The sequence below is a fragment of the Bos grunniens genome, chromosome 18 (assembly GCF_055505025.1).
Source record: "Bos grunniens cultivar Pamir isolate PY7600 chromosome 18, Bosgru_T2T1.0, whole genome shotgun sequence".
Classification (NCBI taxonomy): domain Eukaryota; kingdom Metazoa; phylum Chordata; class Mammalia; order Artiodactyla; family Bovidae; genus Bos; species Bos grunniens.
In genome coordinates, this window is record NC_141182.1 from 55,161,470 (window position 1) to 55,176,820 (window position 15,351).

A 15,351-nucleotide genomic window follows, 5' to 3' on the forward strand; every position below is an offset into this window, starting at 1 on the left:
TGGAGGGTAGAAAATTCATTGCAAGATGGCCTCAACTTTTCCCTTATGGTGCCCATGACAGACATCAATAATCAATTGCAGAATCTGTTTCCTGTGAGCCCAGATGCAACCTCATGTTGTTGGTGTTCTTCTCTTCTTGTCCATTCTCTCCTTCCTTCTCCTCTTCCCTCTCCTCCTCCTCTTCTCCCTCCCTGTCCTCCTCCTCCTTCATAAAATCCCTCTCAGTGGACTTCACCAGTGGTGCAGTGGATAAGAATCTGCCTGCCAATGCAGGGGACTCGGTTGGATCCCTGGTCCGGGAAGACCCCAGATGCCCCAGAACAATTAAACCCCTTTGCCATAACTACTGAAGCCCGAGCTCCAGAGCCCGTGCTCTGCAACAAGAGAAGCCACCGTGGTGAGAAGCCCATGCACTGCAATGAAGAGTAGCCCCCTCTTACCACAACTAGAGAAAGGCCACACGCAGCAACGAAGACCTGTCGCCATCAAAAATAAACATTTAAAAGCAAAACAGAAAAACCCTCTGAGCAACTACGACCATTGTCCCTCACCACAGCCAGACATTAGGAATAGATTTCAGCCATTCAGCCTCATTCACTGCCAGTCTGATCGTTACATTCACATGACATCGCATTGATGTGAGAGATGGTCTTTTTCACTTTAGTTTAACAGCCAGAGCACACATCTTCAGTCAATCATATAAAAACACCCTAGTAAGCGTAACCGGCCTGTTCCCAGATCCCACATCTCTGTCCCTTGTTTAGCGCTTTCCCACGTCTCATTTTCTACCTCTGCCCCGCCACCTCCTCACTCACTACACTCAAACTGCTACTGTGTTCCTTGAAGTCATCAAGCTCGCTCCAGCCTCTGTCTTGCTGGTGCTGCAGTTCTCTTCCTCTCTTGAGCTTCTGTCGCTCTGCTCCTCACCTTGTTCAGTCTCTGCTGAAATGTCCCGTGATGGAGAGGGATGTGTGTCACCAGATCTACAGAAGACTTGCCGCACACCTCTGGGGAGTGCTGTCTGCAGGCAGCCTCAGCTCAAACCAGAATCAGGGATGTCCCCAGCTTCAGAGAGACCTACCTTGCCGGAGCTCATGCCCCCCCAGGACAGTCCATATGCAAGAATTGACCACGGGCAGATTTAAAGACCCAGCTGTTTCAACCCAAGTGAGACAACTCAGAAGAGCTGGGTCAAGAGCGCCTGTGGACTCCGCCGAGACTGTTGAGCTTGCACCATTGTTCAGCTTCTCCCTCTGCTCAATCCTAGTTCCTTCCCAAGTATGCATCCCAAGGATACAGCTTGATAAACCTCCTTTATGCTCTCCTCCACTCTCAGACAAGGGAGAAATCCTGGGAACCCAACTGGAGACAGCTCGTCTCTAAGTGCCCTTTCTGACCTTTTCAGTAAATTAAGACACCCTTGTGCCTTCCCTCCAATTCTCTTGGTATACCCACGCCACTTCCTCAAAGTACTCATCCCAGTCTGAACTTCTCTTAAATGATCATTTTTGTCTTCTTCCCTCACATCAGACTGTAAGCTCCAAGAAAGTAAAGACTTTAAACTATCTCCAGGACCTAGAATAATCCCAGGCTCATAGTGCGAACATGGACTGTCCATTGGGGCTTCCCTGGAAGCTCAGCTGGTAAAGAATCCACCTGCAATGCAGGAGACCCTGGTTCGATTCCTGAGTTGGCAAGATCCCCTGGAGAAGGGATAGGCTACCCACTCCAGTATTCTTGCCTGGAGAATCCCATGGATGGAGGAGCCTGGCGGGCTACCATCCATAGGGTTGTGAAGAGTCAGACTCAACTGAATCAACTTAGCCAGCCACATGGGGCTATATAAATTTAACAAGTAATTCATAAAATCAATAATGTATCAAGAAAATGTTATTAACTTACTGAAATAAAAATAAAATGACGCCCAGATTCTCAGCCTCACCACATCTAATACTCAATAGCGACACATAGCTGGTGGCTACCGTATTGGATGGTGCAGCAACTCTAGAGTATTTCCATTATCACCGGGAGATCCCATTGGCTTGTGGGGCTCTAGACTACAAGCTTCTTGAGGTCAAGTAACTTATCCTTGCTCTATTCCCATCACTTGGAACAGTGCCAGGCACATATCAGGGACTCAGCAAGTATTATGTTTAAGCAGGTGCAGGAATGATTGGATGGGTGAATCGATGAGTGTAGAGATGGGCTGTGATGGGTAAGACAGGAGGTTAAAGTCACCTGTTAAATGGGATATGGACAACGTCACTTCTCTGCTCCGTACCCTCCAAGGTCCTCAAAATAGCCTCTAAAAATGCATACTTGCATGAGTTGACTCCTGATCCACTCAGACCCCAAACCATCTACCCCTCTCCAGTCACCCTGGTCTCCTTGCAATTCCTCCAGAACTCCAGGTGCAATTCCTGCCTCAGAGCCTTTGCTTTTGCACTCTGTCATGTCTGAATTGCCCTTTCCCAGACGTGCCCCCAGGGCTCCATAAACTCCCTGATGTGCCTACACAGAATGCAACCCTTCCCCACCTCCAGAACCTTCTCATCCTTCAACCCATTTCTGCTCCTTTTGCTCCACATCTCATCACCTTCTAACATTCTAGATATGACTATATTTACTCATTTATTTTGTTCTATGTCTATCTCCTCATATTATAATGGAAGCTTCTTGAATCTAGAGTTCAGGGCTATTTTATTCACTGTTATAGCCTCATTTTTCCTCATGCTTGGAAAAATGTCTGGCACATAGCAGGCACTTCAGACGTTGCTGCTGAATACATTAAAGGTGGAAGGGGGAAAGAAAGAAAGGAAGGAATGAAGAAAATAAAAGAAAAAACATAAAATAGTCTTGGGATAGTGAAGAATGGCAAAACAGCATGGCCACAGCGAAATTAGGAAACATTATTCTGATTCCACTTTTTAAAATTTAAATTAAAATTTTCTAAAAGGAGGCCATTATTGAACTAGGCGAGGCATTCTCCAGGTCTATTCTTAGGACTTTAAAGGTGCAAAAGAGGGACTTCCCAGGTGGATAAGGGGGCGTCCCAGGTGGCTCAGTGGTAAAAGAAATCTGTCTCCCAATGCAGGAGACTCAGGAGACTCCTGTTCGAACCCTCAGTTGGGAAGATCCCCTGGAGAAGGAAATGGCAACCCACTCCAGTATTCTCACCTGGAAAATCCCATGGACAGAGGAGCCTGGCGGGCTACAGTCCATTGGGTCACAAAGAACTGGAGACGACTGAAGTGACTGAGCACACACCCAGAGGATAGGACTCCACGCTCCCAGTGCAGGGGACCCAGGTTCGATCCCCAGTCAGGAAACCAGATCCCACACGCTGCAACTAAAGATCTTTCATGCCTCAACTAAGACCTGGCTTGCCAATTAATTAAGAATAAATAATTGAAGGAGGTTTCAAATAAGCTCTTTATTTGGAGGACCTTGGGATTACCAAAGGCAGAGGTAAGAAGGAATATATCTTTCCAATTTCTAATGCAGATCAGGGTCAGGGGATGAGGGAGAGAACTGACTTCCAGTCTAACAGAGGGACTATCTCTGTACGGCCCAGGGCAGACCGATGCAGAGGCAGGGGGCTTCCAGGAATGGCTTCGTGGAGACCTGGCTGAGCCAAGGATTTGGAGGTGTCCATCCTCTCTCTCTTTGCATGATGTCGTTTCAAGGGGAGCTAATCCCCTGGGGGATCAGCTTGCTCTAAACCTTGATAATCCAGATTTGTGATTTAATTCGGTGACCAGAGTATCTGACACAAGGAGAAGGAAGTCGGGGGCTAGAGAGATGAAAAGATACTGTGCTTCCAGGAAATCAAGTTGGGCAGGGGTGGGGTGGGGGGGTAGGTTCACGTGGATGCCTCTTTAACTAACCCTTTCCAAACTCAGTCTCATCAAGAACCCTGTTTCTAGCCTCATGATGGGCGTGCCTTCTTAGACCGAGAGGAAGAAACTGAGGGGATTCAAGGCAGCTGAAGTAAGAAGGGGGAAAGGTAGACGCTGTGTTGAACTTTCTGAATCAAACAGGAGAAAAGACTATTTTCACCCAGAGGAAGTGGGAGAAGAGACCCTGCCAGGTTGGAAGGATTTAGGATTACGAGCTGAAAGATGTCATTAGTCTTTCTTTGGGATTTGGGGGAGTGGCAAGGAGACCCCAGTACTGTTCACACAGACCTCTTCCTCCTTAATCTAGTTCCAGGGATGTAACACCACCCCATCTGGCCAAAGCTATCGTTTCTAGGCTACCCTCAATCCACACCGCTGCAATACCAGTCTCCACCCACCCGCCCACCCTCTCTCTCTGGAGGGCCCGTGGGGCACGTGGTCCTCCCCTCCACCACGACTTGATCCACGTTGAGCGGGTGGAGAGAGGCTGGGGATCCCAGGACCTCCTCAACGAGACATCATCTTCACAAACTCTGCAGAAACAAAATTTATGGTGAGGCAGAATAGGCATTTGTGTGGTTTTTTTTTTTAATTGTTGAAGAACAGTTGATTTATGGAGAAGGTCGTGGCAACCCTCTCCAGTATTTGTGCCTGGAGAATCCCCATGGGCAGGGGAGCCTGGCGGGCTCCAGTCCATGGGGTCACAAAGAGTCAGACACGAGTGAAGCGACTTAGCAAGCACACACACAGCTGATTTACAATGTTAATTTCAGGTGTACAGCAAAGTGATTCAACTATACACATAGATACATTCATTCTTTTTCAGATTCTTTACCCATCCAGGTTATTCCAGAATACTGAGTAGAGTTCGCTGTGCTCTACAGTAGGTCCTTAGTATTTATCTCTTTCATATATATTATATATATTAGTGTGTGATTAATCCCAAGCTCCAGATTTTCCCTCCCCCACCAAGTGAGGCACCTGTTTGTAAGAGCAGCTGTCATTAATTTTTTCAGCCCTTACTACATGTCAGAAACCACAAGATCTTGGGAAATGAACGACTTGATCCCTCTACACCTCGATTTCTGCTATTTACCTTATAAGATCTTACAGATGGTTTAACACTATAATGCTTAGAAGACACAGTCAGAGTTCAATAATTAGTCATTGTGAGTCTCTGATTTCATCTTTTCAACCAATCTGGGAGAGTTAAATACCATTTAACAGATAAGCAAGCTGAGGCTGGTGAGGTTGGCCAGTGTGCCTGGGACCGTGTAGATGGTGAGTGGAGAACCCTGGAAGGGACCCAGGTTGTACCTGACTTTGCTGCAACTCAATGTCAGGTGAGCTTATTGGTCCCACCCATGTCTCAAGGCTCATCTGTCCTTCTCTTGCCTGTAGTTGACCCGAGGGTCTAGTTCCTCAAAAATTCTACCTCTTCCAGATTTTTCATTGATGTCTACTATGGGGCATCATGGGTGCATTTGAATAGCAAACTAAGAATTTTAGACTTTTGCCTTATAGGCAGCAGTCAGATACTGAAATTTTTGCACCAGAGAATGTCACAATGAGACCCTGGCATGCCCTACTTGCATCTCCCACAGAAATGACCCCCATCCCTTCCTCTTAAGCCTCCAATCTTTCTTATTTATTCAATCACTCAATGTGTGTGTCCTCAGTCACTCAGTCGTGTCTGGCTCTTTCGCAACCCCATGGACTGTACCCAGCAGGCTCCTCTGGCAAGAATTTTCCAGTCCAGAATACTGGAGTGGGTTGCCATTTCCTCCTCCAGGAGTCTTCCTGACGCAGGGATAGAACCTGCGTCTCCCGCGTCTCCTGCATTGGCAGGTGGGTTCTTTACCACTAGGGCCACCCGGAAAGCCCAGTCACTCAATACACACGTTGAACTCTGTGCCAGGAACTGAGGGTATAATGATGAACCATTTCGTCTGTGGCCTCAGAAGGAAACAGGTAATCAACGATTGGAAGCTATCATGATGTCATGTGTCAGCATCACCGCAGAGGCGGCCGTGGGTGTTATGGGAGCTCAGGGATGCCAAGCCTGGCAAGAAAGATGGGGAGGAGGCACCATCTGGGGGCATAACTGAGGCTTAACCAGTGAAAAGATGAAGGCTGCTCCAGACAGCACACAAGCAGAGGAGTCTGCAGTGCACAATTTCTTTTAGCTTTTCGCTAAAACTTTGGGAGAAAGGTGTCATCCTTACCCCCATTTTGCAGATGTGAAATCTGACACTGAAGGAGAGAAAGTGACTGGGATAAGACCACATCATTAGTAAAAGATGATCCTCAGCTTGAACCCCATGAATCTGACCCCAGCGTCCCAGCAACAAACCAGTCCACCCTCCTTTGGATGGGAGTTTCTGTTCCTATGACAAAGGTGCCCAGGAAACAAGGAAGGGATGGGAAAGGTGGAGTCAGAATCGGCTTCTGGACAGGCTGTTCCAAGGAGTGGCCAAGTGCAGATATTAATCAAGGAGAGGTGAGAGGCATGAGCTTTTGGAAATGACATGGGGAGAAAGTGAGGCAACAAACAGTACCAAAATCTAACCCTGCCTCCTCCAACTTCAAACTGAGGGAGAATGAGAAGGAATGGCCAACTTGGAAAAAAAAATCACCCCGGGGAGATAGGGGTGTCTGTCCCAACACAGCGTCACCTTCAAAGTCGACGGTGCCGTCTCCATTAATGTCAGCTTCCTGGACCACCTCGGAGATCTCCTGGGACGTGAGCTTGTCTCCCAGGAGCCTCTGCATGGCTTGCTGCAGCTCCCCCAGTGTGATCTCCCCGTCTCCGTTGGCATCAAACTGAAGCAGAGCACAGGGAACAGTATTAACTACAACAACCACAATAATAATAGTGTTTATTGATCACTTCCTGTGAGTCAAGAACTCAGCTAAAGATAAACAGCAAGGACCCGCTGTACAGCACAAGGAACTAACTCAATATCTTGTAATAACCTATAATGGAAGAGAATGGTTTTAAAAAGAACATATATATATTTGTATAAGGTGGCTCAGATGGTAAAGAATCCATCTGAGGTTCAGGAGACCTGGGTTCAATCCCTGGGGCAGGAAGATCCCCTGGAGGAGGGCATGGCTACCCACTCCAGTATTCTTGTCTGGGAAATCCCATGGACAGAGGAGCCTGGCGGGCTACAGTCCACGGGGTCGCAGAGTCAGGCTCACTGAGCAACAAACACACTCTAACTGAATGACCTGACTGTTTACAGAAACTAACACAACATTGTAAATCAATGATACTGCAATAAAAATTTTTAAAAGAGAGAGAGAGAGGCGTTTCCTGGTGGTTCCAGGGGTTAGGACTTGGTGCTTGGGGCTCAATCCCTGCTGGAAAAACTAAGATCCCTCAACTTATGGCCCAAAATAACACTCAGTTAAGAGGTTTGGTACACCATCTGCTAAATGTCAGCTCCTTAAAGGCAGGTTCAAGGACTCTTGTTCCCTGCTCCATGCTTACCCCTTGGGACGCTGCACACCTTTTTTAAAAAAAATTTTGGCTACATCGCACTGCCTGCAGGACTTGGGTTCCCCGACCAGACGGCGCAGGTCGGGGTGGAAGCGCAGAGTAATGACCACCGGACCACCAGCGAAGTCCCTGCACACCTTTAACCTACTAGAAAGTCTTAGAATGTCAGTCCTATGTCCAAACATGTCTGGGAGCCAACTGTCCTCCGGCTACACCGATGCTAACAGGGTTCAAACCACAACGCTCTCCTGCCGGGACCATGGCCGACAGCCTCCTCTCTGGTTCCAGCTGCCGCTGTGGTCTTACATAATCTGTTCTCTTCCCATCAGAATTTGACATTCAAGTTCATTTAAAACACCAGTCAGGGACTTCCCTGGTGATCCTGTGGTTAGGACTCCACTCTTTCACTGCAGGGGGCGTGGGTTCGATCCCCGGTCAGGCACTAAGAGCCCAGGTGCCACGTGGTGTGGCAAAAAAATAATAAAAATTATTAAAAACAAGAAATACCAACTGGTCTAGTCCCTCCCTAGCTTAAATCCTCCAGTGGCTTCCTATCCCACCCAGAAGAAAATCCTGCCACCGCTGCACAACAGGCACCTCCTATGGGATGGGGACCTGCCTTCAGCACCTCTGAGACTTTGTTTATCTCATCCTCCTCTCTCTCCAGCTCCTGCCTCTCCAAATAGGACAGGCTTCTTGCTCTTCCTCAGACACGCCCTCCTGCCTTCCAGCATGCCTACCTGCTGCTTCCTAATCCTGAGATCTGATTTCCCCTAGAGCAGTGCACTGTCCGGAAGAAATACAGGAACCTTGCAGGTAATTTCAAATTCTTCCAGCAGCCATCCCACCACCACACACATTTTAAGGGAACAAGTGGAATTTTTTATAATTGATTTTACTTTAAAATATCATTTCAGCATGTAATCAATTTAAAAAGTATTAACAGGGCCTTCCCTGGTGGTCCAGTGGTTCAGACACTGAGCTCCTACCGCAGGGGGCCTGGGTTTGAGCCCTGGCTGGGAACTAAGATCCCACTTGCCCCACAGAATGGCCAAGTAAATAAATAAAACATCTTTTTAAATTTATTAATGAGCTATTTTACATTCTTGGTTTTTTTTTCTGGGATTAAACCATTTTATTGATGGGCTTCAGAGAAGGCTGGGAAGACAATGAAATCAGATGTTTTTCTCCCATTTGGAATCTCCCCAGCTTCATAGTTGTTGAAAAGCTCTTATATTCTTTCAGTGCTGTATTTCATAAGACTTAGTATAATACCATACTGAATTCTATGTCCTTAGCATGGCTAGTTAACATACCCAGCTCCCGAGGACGCTTAATCTAAAACACTAAACCTTAACCCAGCGTGTATTTCACACTCAGCGCACACCTCAATTCAGACACCAAATGTTGCAAGAAATACCTGATTTGTGTTTAAGTTTGGTGAAATTCATAGTTGAGAAAGTAGATTGGCGCACCCAGTTGTTCCAAATCAAAGTTTTCCAATAATTGCTCTGAGTATTCATTTTCAGATTTAGATGAACTGAAATTATATTCCATTGACTACAAATAGAAATGAACTTAATAGAAATTAACCAAAATTAAATACAGTTATATATATGCATATGGACATATCGCACGTCTCACTCATTGGCAGGTGGGTTCTTTATTGCTGAGCCACTAGGCTTTTGTCCCCCATTAATGACTAATCATAGACCCCTGGGGTCTCCTTCCACCACCTCCAACATTAGGAAACTCACTTCCTTGAAGGCGTCTCGCATCTCCTGGACACCAATCATCCCAGCCGTTTCTGCAAGCAATTTGGGGGTCATCAGCTCCACAAAGTCGTCAAAATCTACACGGCCACCCACTGGGGACAGAAGAGGCAGGTCTAGTGAGACTTTGTACGCCCCGAACCTTCCATTCCCTCACTTCGCCCTTCAACTGTGTTCAGGAAACAGATCTGCTCCAATCTCTCTGCCTTCTAAGAGCTCCCTCTTTCAGCCAACTCAAGCCCTCTTGATCTTCTCATCTGAACAGGAGCCGGCCATACAGTGGAAGTAACTAACTATTGATGCGACCTTAGGAAAAATCTCTTGATTGGTTCAGATCTAGGCTCCCTCATCTGCAGATATGGAGAAGAGAGAGTATGAATTAAATGAGCACCAAATCCCTTCCAGAGGCGAATCTCCTTGAATTCGGTCTTGTTTACTCAGCAACATGCTCAGATGCAAACCCAGGAGCAATCTTGTCAATCACAAAATCAACTCTGGTCTCCATCTAAAGACCCATCTTTTTTGTTACATTACTCAGCAACATTAGGCTCCAACTCCAAGTGTGTTTTCGGGATCAAATACAGGTCCAATCCTGCACTCCACTGATGAATCTTAGTGGTGATAGCAATGACCTATATTTAATCAGCATTTACTGGAGGCTAAGCCTTTACCTGTATTAACATATTTATCCCTTCCTTTCTACAGTCTCACTAGGTAAGGAGTGATAACATCTTCACTGCGAGGATGGGGAAACTGAGATTCAAGATTGGGGGCTAACTCCGCTTCTCATAATGACTGCAACTAGTAAACAACACAACTGAGACTTGAACCCAAATCTATCTTAAAAACCACCCTTTTAGCCACTTCAAATGCTGCCTCTCTAGGTACAGTCGGAGCTGTTTTCTTCCAGACGTCTAGCCCTGCTTCCCTCCTCCTCATCTCCAACTCTACCCTCAACCTCCATACCCTTCCTAACTTCACTCTTAACCCTCCCCCAAAGCCCGGTCATTCCTCCCACCCCCAAGCCTCACAGTTCATCCGGATCTGCTGGCCCAGTTCAATCAGTTCCATCTCCGTGGGCATGTAACCCATTGTCCTCATAAGATTCCCCAAATCCTTACAAGAGATGAACCCATCTCGGTCCTTGTCAAACTCAAGAAATGCTTCCCGGAGCTCTGAAAGTTAAGAGACAAGAACTTAGGGGCAACTTGAAACAGTCACTGGGGAAAAGGAGCATCCCTTGAAACTGTCAATGAGGCACCAACTCAAGACTCCTCAAAAAAGAATACATCGTAAAAATGTCCAAAAGGAGAGATATAGGAAGTGTGTTAGCAAGAGGACTAATTCCCGAGACCACTAAATGATAGCACTGAAGTCCTTCACATTGTTGGGTGAAGTAATGAGAAATCAAAACCACCAAAAAAAAAAAAAGAACAATTTTGGACTCATCCTTAAAACTCAGGCATCATTCATGGGTCTCTGAGACACTTGGGGGTCAGGATGGCTTCTGAACACTTTGGGAAGTACTTAAACTGCCCCAAAATCACAGTTGAGTGGGAAGTGAGAGTGATGTACAATTTTTGCATCGAGGGATTTATACCGAAATGTACAAAGGAACAGAGGGCAGGTGAATGGGTGGATGGTGATATGAGGATGTCTGGGGGAGAAAGTGTTACCTTCAATCTCATCTGGTCCCAGTGGTCTTTCCTAGAAAGGAATGCAGGGGGTGGGGGCAGGATTTGGAAAGAGAATCAGAGATCCATATTCACTTCTCCAAACACGTCTCATCCTCATCCTTTCCTGGTTCTTCCCCCTTCTCCCTCCCCTCCACCCTTCTTACCTTCCTTCTCCCACCTCCTGACTCCCCTTCCCTGGCTATTTCCTCTCTTCCATCCTTCTTCTCCTGCCTTTCCCCAATGGACATCCATCCCATTGTGCCAAAACAGATCCTGGAGGCCATGGAATCCAATCTCCTCCTCCAGATGAGAAGAAGTCAGACTTAGAATCAGTTAACATATTCAGAGTGCTAACTGTGCCAGACTTCCAAAAGCATTTCATTTAAACTTCAGAACCACCCTGTGAGGTTGAGCCAAATACCATTCCCATCTTAAGAGCAAGCTGAGGAACAGAGAGGTTAAGGAACCTGTCTGAGTTCACACAGCTCATAAGTGGCTGGGTGAGAATACCTTGGTGTAAGAGCTTGTGTTCAGTGGCTCCCAGGCAGGATGAGCACAGCCAGCATGACGAATTTCTGAAACCCTTTCATATTGCCACTAGCCACACCAGGACATACCTGAATCACCTCCCCAGGGAAATTCCATCAACCCCTGGCCTCTTTCACCCCCCATACCTCCCTTTACCCTTGGAGACTTTTTCCTACCTTCTCTTTTTTAGTATCCCCTTCCCCCCTCCAGTTGGGGCTTCCCTAGCAGCTCAGAAGGTAATCTGTCCACAATGCAGGAGACCCAGATTCAATCCCTGGGTCGGGAAGATCCCCTGGAGAAGAGAATGGCAACCCACTCCAGTATTCCTGTCTGGAGAATTCCATGGACAGAGGAGCCTGCCAGGCTACAGTTCATGGGTCGCAAAGAGTCAGACATGACAGAGCGACTAACACTTTCACTTTCCCCCCAGTTCGGTTCAGTTCAGTCGCTCAGTCGTGTCTGACTCTGCGACCCCATGAATCACAGCATGCCAGGCCTCCCTGTCCATCACCAACTCCCAGAGTTCACCCAAACTCATGTGCATTGAGTCGGTGATGCCATCCAGCCATGTCATCCTCTGTCATCCCCTTCTCCTCCTGCCCCCAATCCATCCCAGCATCATGGTCTTTTCCAATGAGTCAACTCTTTGCATGAGGTGGCCAAAGTATTGGAGTTTCAGCCTCAGCATCAGTCCTTCCAATGAACACCCAGGACTGGTCTCCTTTAGGATGGACTGGGTGGATCTCCTTGCAGTCCAAGGAACTCTCAAGAATCTTCTCCAACACCACACTTAAGTCTTAAAGACTAACAGTGAAAAACATGCCCATTGGAATCAAACGGTTCTGGCCCTGCCATTTACTAATTGTCAAAGCTTAAAGCAACCTACTTCATGACTCACAGCCTTACCTTCCACATCTATAAAATGGGAATGAAGGTATTACAGACCTCATGAGTCATTGATTGTGAGGATTAAATAATATCAAGAATACAAAACACTTTGCACCAGTTTGGGCACACAGCAATGACTTAGGTGGCAACTACAGACTTCCCTGGTGATCCAGTGGCTAAGACTCCATGCTGTCAATGCATGGGGGCCAGATTTGATCCCTGGTCAGGGAACTAGATCCCACATGCTACAACTAAGACCCAGCACAAATTAAAAAATGATAAACGGCAGCTACTGTTATCCCCACCACCACCATCGTCACTGGCATCACTATGGTGTCGTAGAAAAGAATGATGTTAGTCAACAGTGACGTCACCCCAGTTCCCCTTTTGCCTCCTCTTTCATCGTCCACCTTTCGGTCCTGACTTCTGATTTCACCCTCCCTTCCCTGACCCACATGTCCCCACCATGCTACCTGGGATTCTTTAACCTTCTCAGTTCATGCTCTACCCCCCTCTCCCTCCTTCCACTGTATCAGTCACAGCCCTTCTCTTCCCGGCATCCCAGCTCCCTTTGCCCTTCCCACCATCCTTCCCCATTGCCCCCAGCCTCACCCGCTGTTTCTCCGCGATGCCTTTTCTTAGGAAGATGCAGGCAGGGCCCATGGGAAACTGCATGGACGGTGTCAAGGTGGAACTCATCAGGCTCCAATCTCAAGACGCCGCCCCCACCCCCAACTTCGGGTCCCCCTTTGGTGGCTCAGCCTCCTTTGCTTCTCCGCCAGTCCTCGGCCAACTCTGCCTGCCTCTCCCCCGGTCACCCTGGCTCCCTAGGGGCTGTGACAGCTGGGTGGCAAATCTCTTCTCAAGTTGGGGAGGGATCACAGCTGTTCCTGCCTCCCCATCTGGCTTGAGGGAGACTGGAGGTTGGGGCGGGGGAGCCAGTGTCAGGCTCTGACCTTTTATCCCCAGAATAGAATTGGAAGGATGGTTTCAAAAATGAGGATTAGGGCAGAGGGCATCCGTTCATACAATGTTCCAGCAGGCACATGGCGTGATTGGCCTAAGCCTGGCCTCTGCTGGCCTCTATGCAAGTGAGGATGGACAGCACACGGCCCCTGGCTTCCAGGAGCTCTGGAGTAAGCCAGGAACGTGAGTAAATGAGCAGAATGTGAACATCACGTGACAGCCTGACTTTGGGAATAGGCATGTATAGCGGCCGGTTCAGTTGCCAAGTCGTGTCCAACTCTTCGAGACCCCCATGGACTGCAGCACGCCAGGCTTCCCTGTCCCTCACCGTCTCCCCGAGTTTGCCCAAGTTCATGTCCGTTGAATCGGTGATGCCATCCAATCATCTCATCCTCTGTTGCCCTCTTCACCTTCTGCCCCCAACCTTTCCCAGCACCAGGGTCTTTTCCAGTGAGCCAGGAGGGTGGTGTTTGCCCTTCCTCTGCTCATCTCTTCCCTTCCTTGCTTCCTGAACATTTCAGGGCAGGAGGGGCAAGGTAGGCATCCACGCTGACGTGGGTAGTCAGAGGCCAAGACTTCCCTGGTGGGGGAATTTAAGACTCTGGGTTTCCACTGCAGGGGGCACAGTTTCGATCCTTTGTTGGGGAACTGAGATCCCAAGTGCCACGTGGTGTAGACAAAAAAAATAAATAAAAGTGGGTGGGTTTGAAGGCGATAAGGATTGCATGGCCCAGAGTGTTGGGGCCTGGGAAGGTGAGGATGAACCCATGGAAGAGCAGCCTGGTACGGGATACTGGAGCATGAACTGGGTGACAAGGTTTATCTACACGCGGGTATCACATCACATAGGGTAAGGGTTTGCACTGTGAGCAGAGTGAAGATATCCACTCATGGAGGTGGCATGGTGCAGGGTGTTGAAGCCAGATCATGGCAAGAAAGGCGTCCCCACAGGAGCAGATAGCAAAAGAGAAGGGAGATTGGTTACACACGGGATTATACTAAGGATAATAGGAATCGGGTTTGTCGCTGCTGGAAAAGGGAGTTTTTAATACAGAAAGGGAAAAAGGTAGAACAAGCTCTGCGGTGTTGGATTGGAACTGGAGGCACTGTTATACACTTATGGACTTCAATATCTAGGAAGGGATACACAAATAAACAGCTTTCCCAGGTGGCACGCTAGTGGTAAAACACGCCTTCGTTCCAAAGCAGAAGATGTAAGAGACTCAGTTACGACCCCTGGGTCGGGAAGATCCCCCTGGAGGAGGGCACCACAACTCACTCCACTAATCTTGCCTGGAGAATCCCCACAGACAGAGGAGCCTGGTGGGCTACAGTCTATGGGGTCGAACAGAGTCGCGTACGACTGAAGCAACTCAGCACGCACACACGCACACATACAAATAAACACAGACATGACTGTGTGTGTAGGGACTTGGGAACATATATTCTCTAGCTAAGAGGACGCACCCTAGTATTAATGAACACCTCTAGCTTCCAGACCTTGACCATTCTTCACCAAATAGCTACCAAGACTCCTGGAAGCAATGGCTGATTTCAGGTCTGGGGCAAGACAAGTATTATAAGATGAGCCTAAAATTTATGTCTTCTTGCGCCGTAAAGCAGGAATGTGCTCAAAGAGTTATGGGGGCATGCCAAAAGAACACAAGGGCTTCCCTGGTGGCTCAGTGGTGAAGAAACTGCCTGCCACTGCAGGAGACTCAGGTTCGATCCCGACTGGAGACGGAAATGGCAATCTACTCTAAGATTCTTGCCTGGAGAATCCCATGGACAGACAAGCTTGGTGGACTACAGTCCATGGGGTCTCAAAAGAGTTGGACACGACTTGGTGACTAAACAACAACAGAAGCTTGAAGAAGCGCCACTGGCCATCTGATGGGCAATTTGAAAATCAAAATAATAACAAACTATATCAGATAAATAGGGAACCAGGAGTCTGTACAAATATCAAAAGTTTGATAACACATGGATAGCTTAAAGCACCTCCACTCAAAATACTGGGCTTCCCAGGTGGCACTAGTGGTGAAGAAGCCTCCTGCCAATGCAGGAGACAAAGGGACATGGGTTTGATCTCTGGGTTGGGAAGATACCCTGGAGGA

General features: G+C 47.8%; 1 protein-coding gene across 1 annotated transcript; it reads right to left on the bottom strand.

The window, feature by feature from the left end:
• Nucleotides 1-4,406: 4,406 nt before the first annotated feature.
• Nucleotides 4,407-12,943, bottom strand: CABP5 (calcium binding protein 5). The gene is made up of 6 exons (XM_086349687.1): nucleotides 12,881-12,943; nucleotides 10,853-10,883; nucleotides 10,208-10,351; nucleotides 9,162-9,271; nucleotides 6,575-6,722; nucleotides 4,407-4,432 (listed from the first exon to the last, which is right to left on the bottom strand). The coding sequence occupies exons 1-6, from the start codon at nucleotides 12,941-12,943 to the stop codon at nucleotides 4,407-4,409; spliced, it is 522 nt and encodes a 173-aa protein (XP_086205813.1).
• Nucleotides 12,944-15,351: the final 2,408 nt, after the last annotated feature.

Coding starts and splice junctions, on each gene's coding strand:
- CABP5 (XM_086349687.1), bottom strand. CDS start 12,943: ATGCAGTTTCCCATGGGCCCTGCCTGCATCTTCCTAAGAAAAGGCATC. Junction 10,884..12,880: donor GCATCGCGGAGAAACAGCGG/GTGAGGCTGGGG, acceptor ATTCCTTTCTAG/GAAAGACCACTGGGACCAGA. Junction 9,272..10,207: donor CCAGCAGATCCGGATGAACT/GTGAGGCTTGGG, acceptor TTCTGTCCCCAG/TGGGTGGCCGTGTAGATTTT.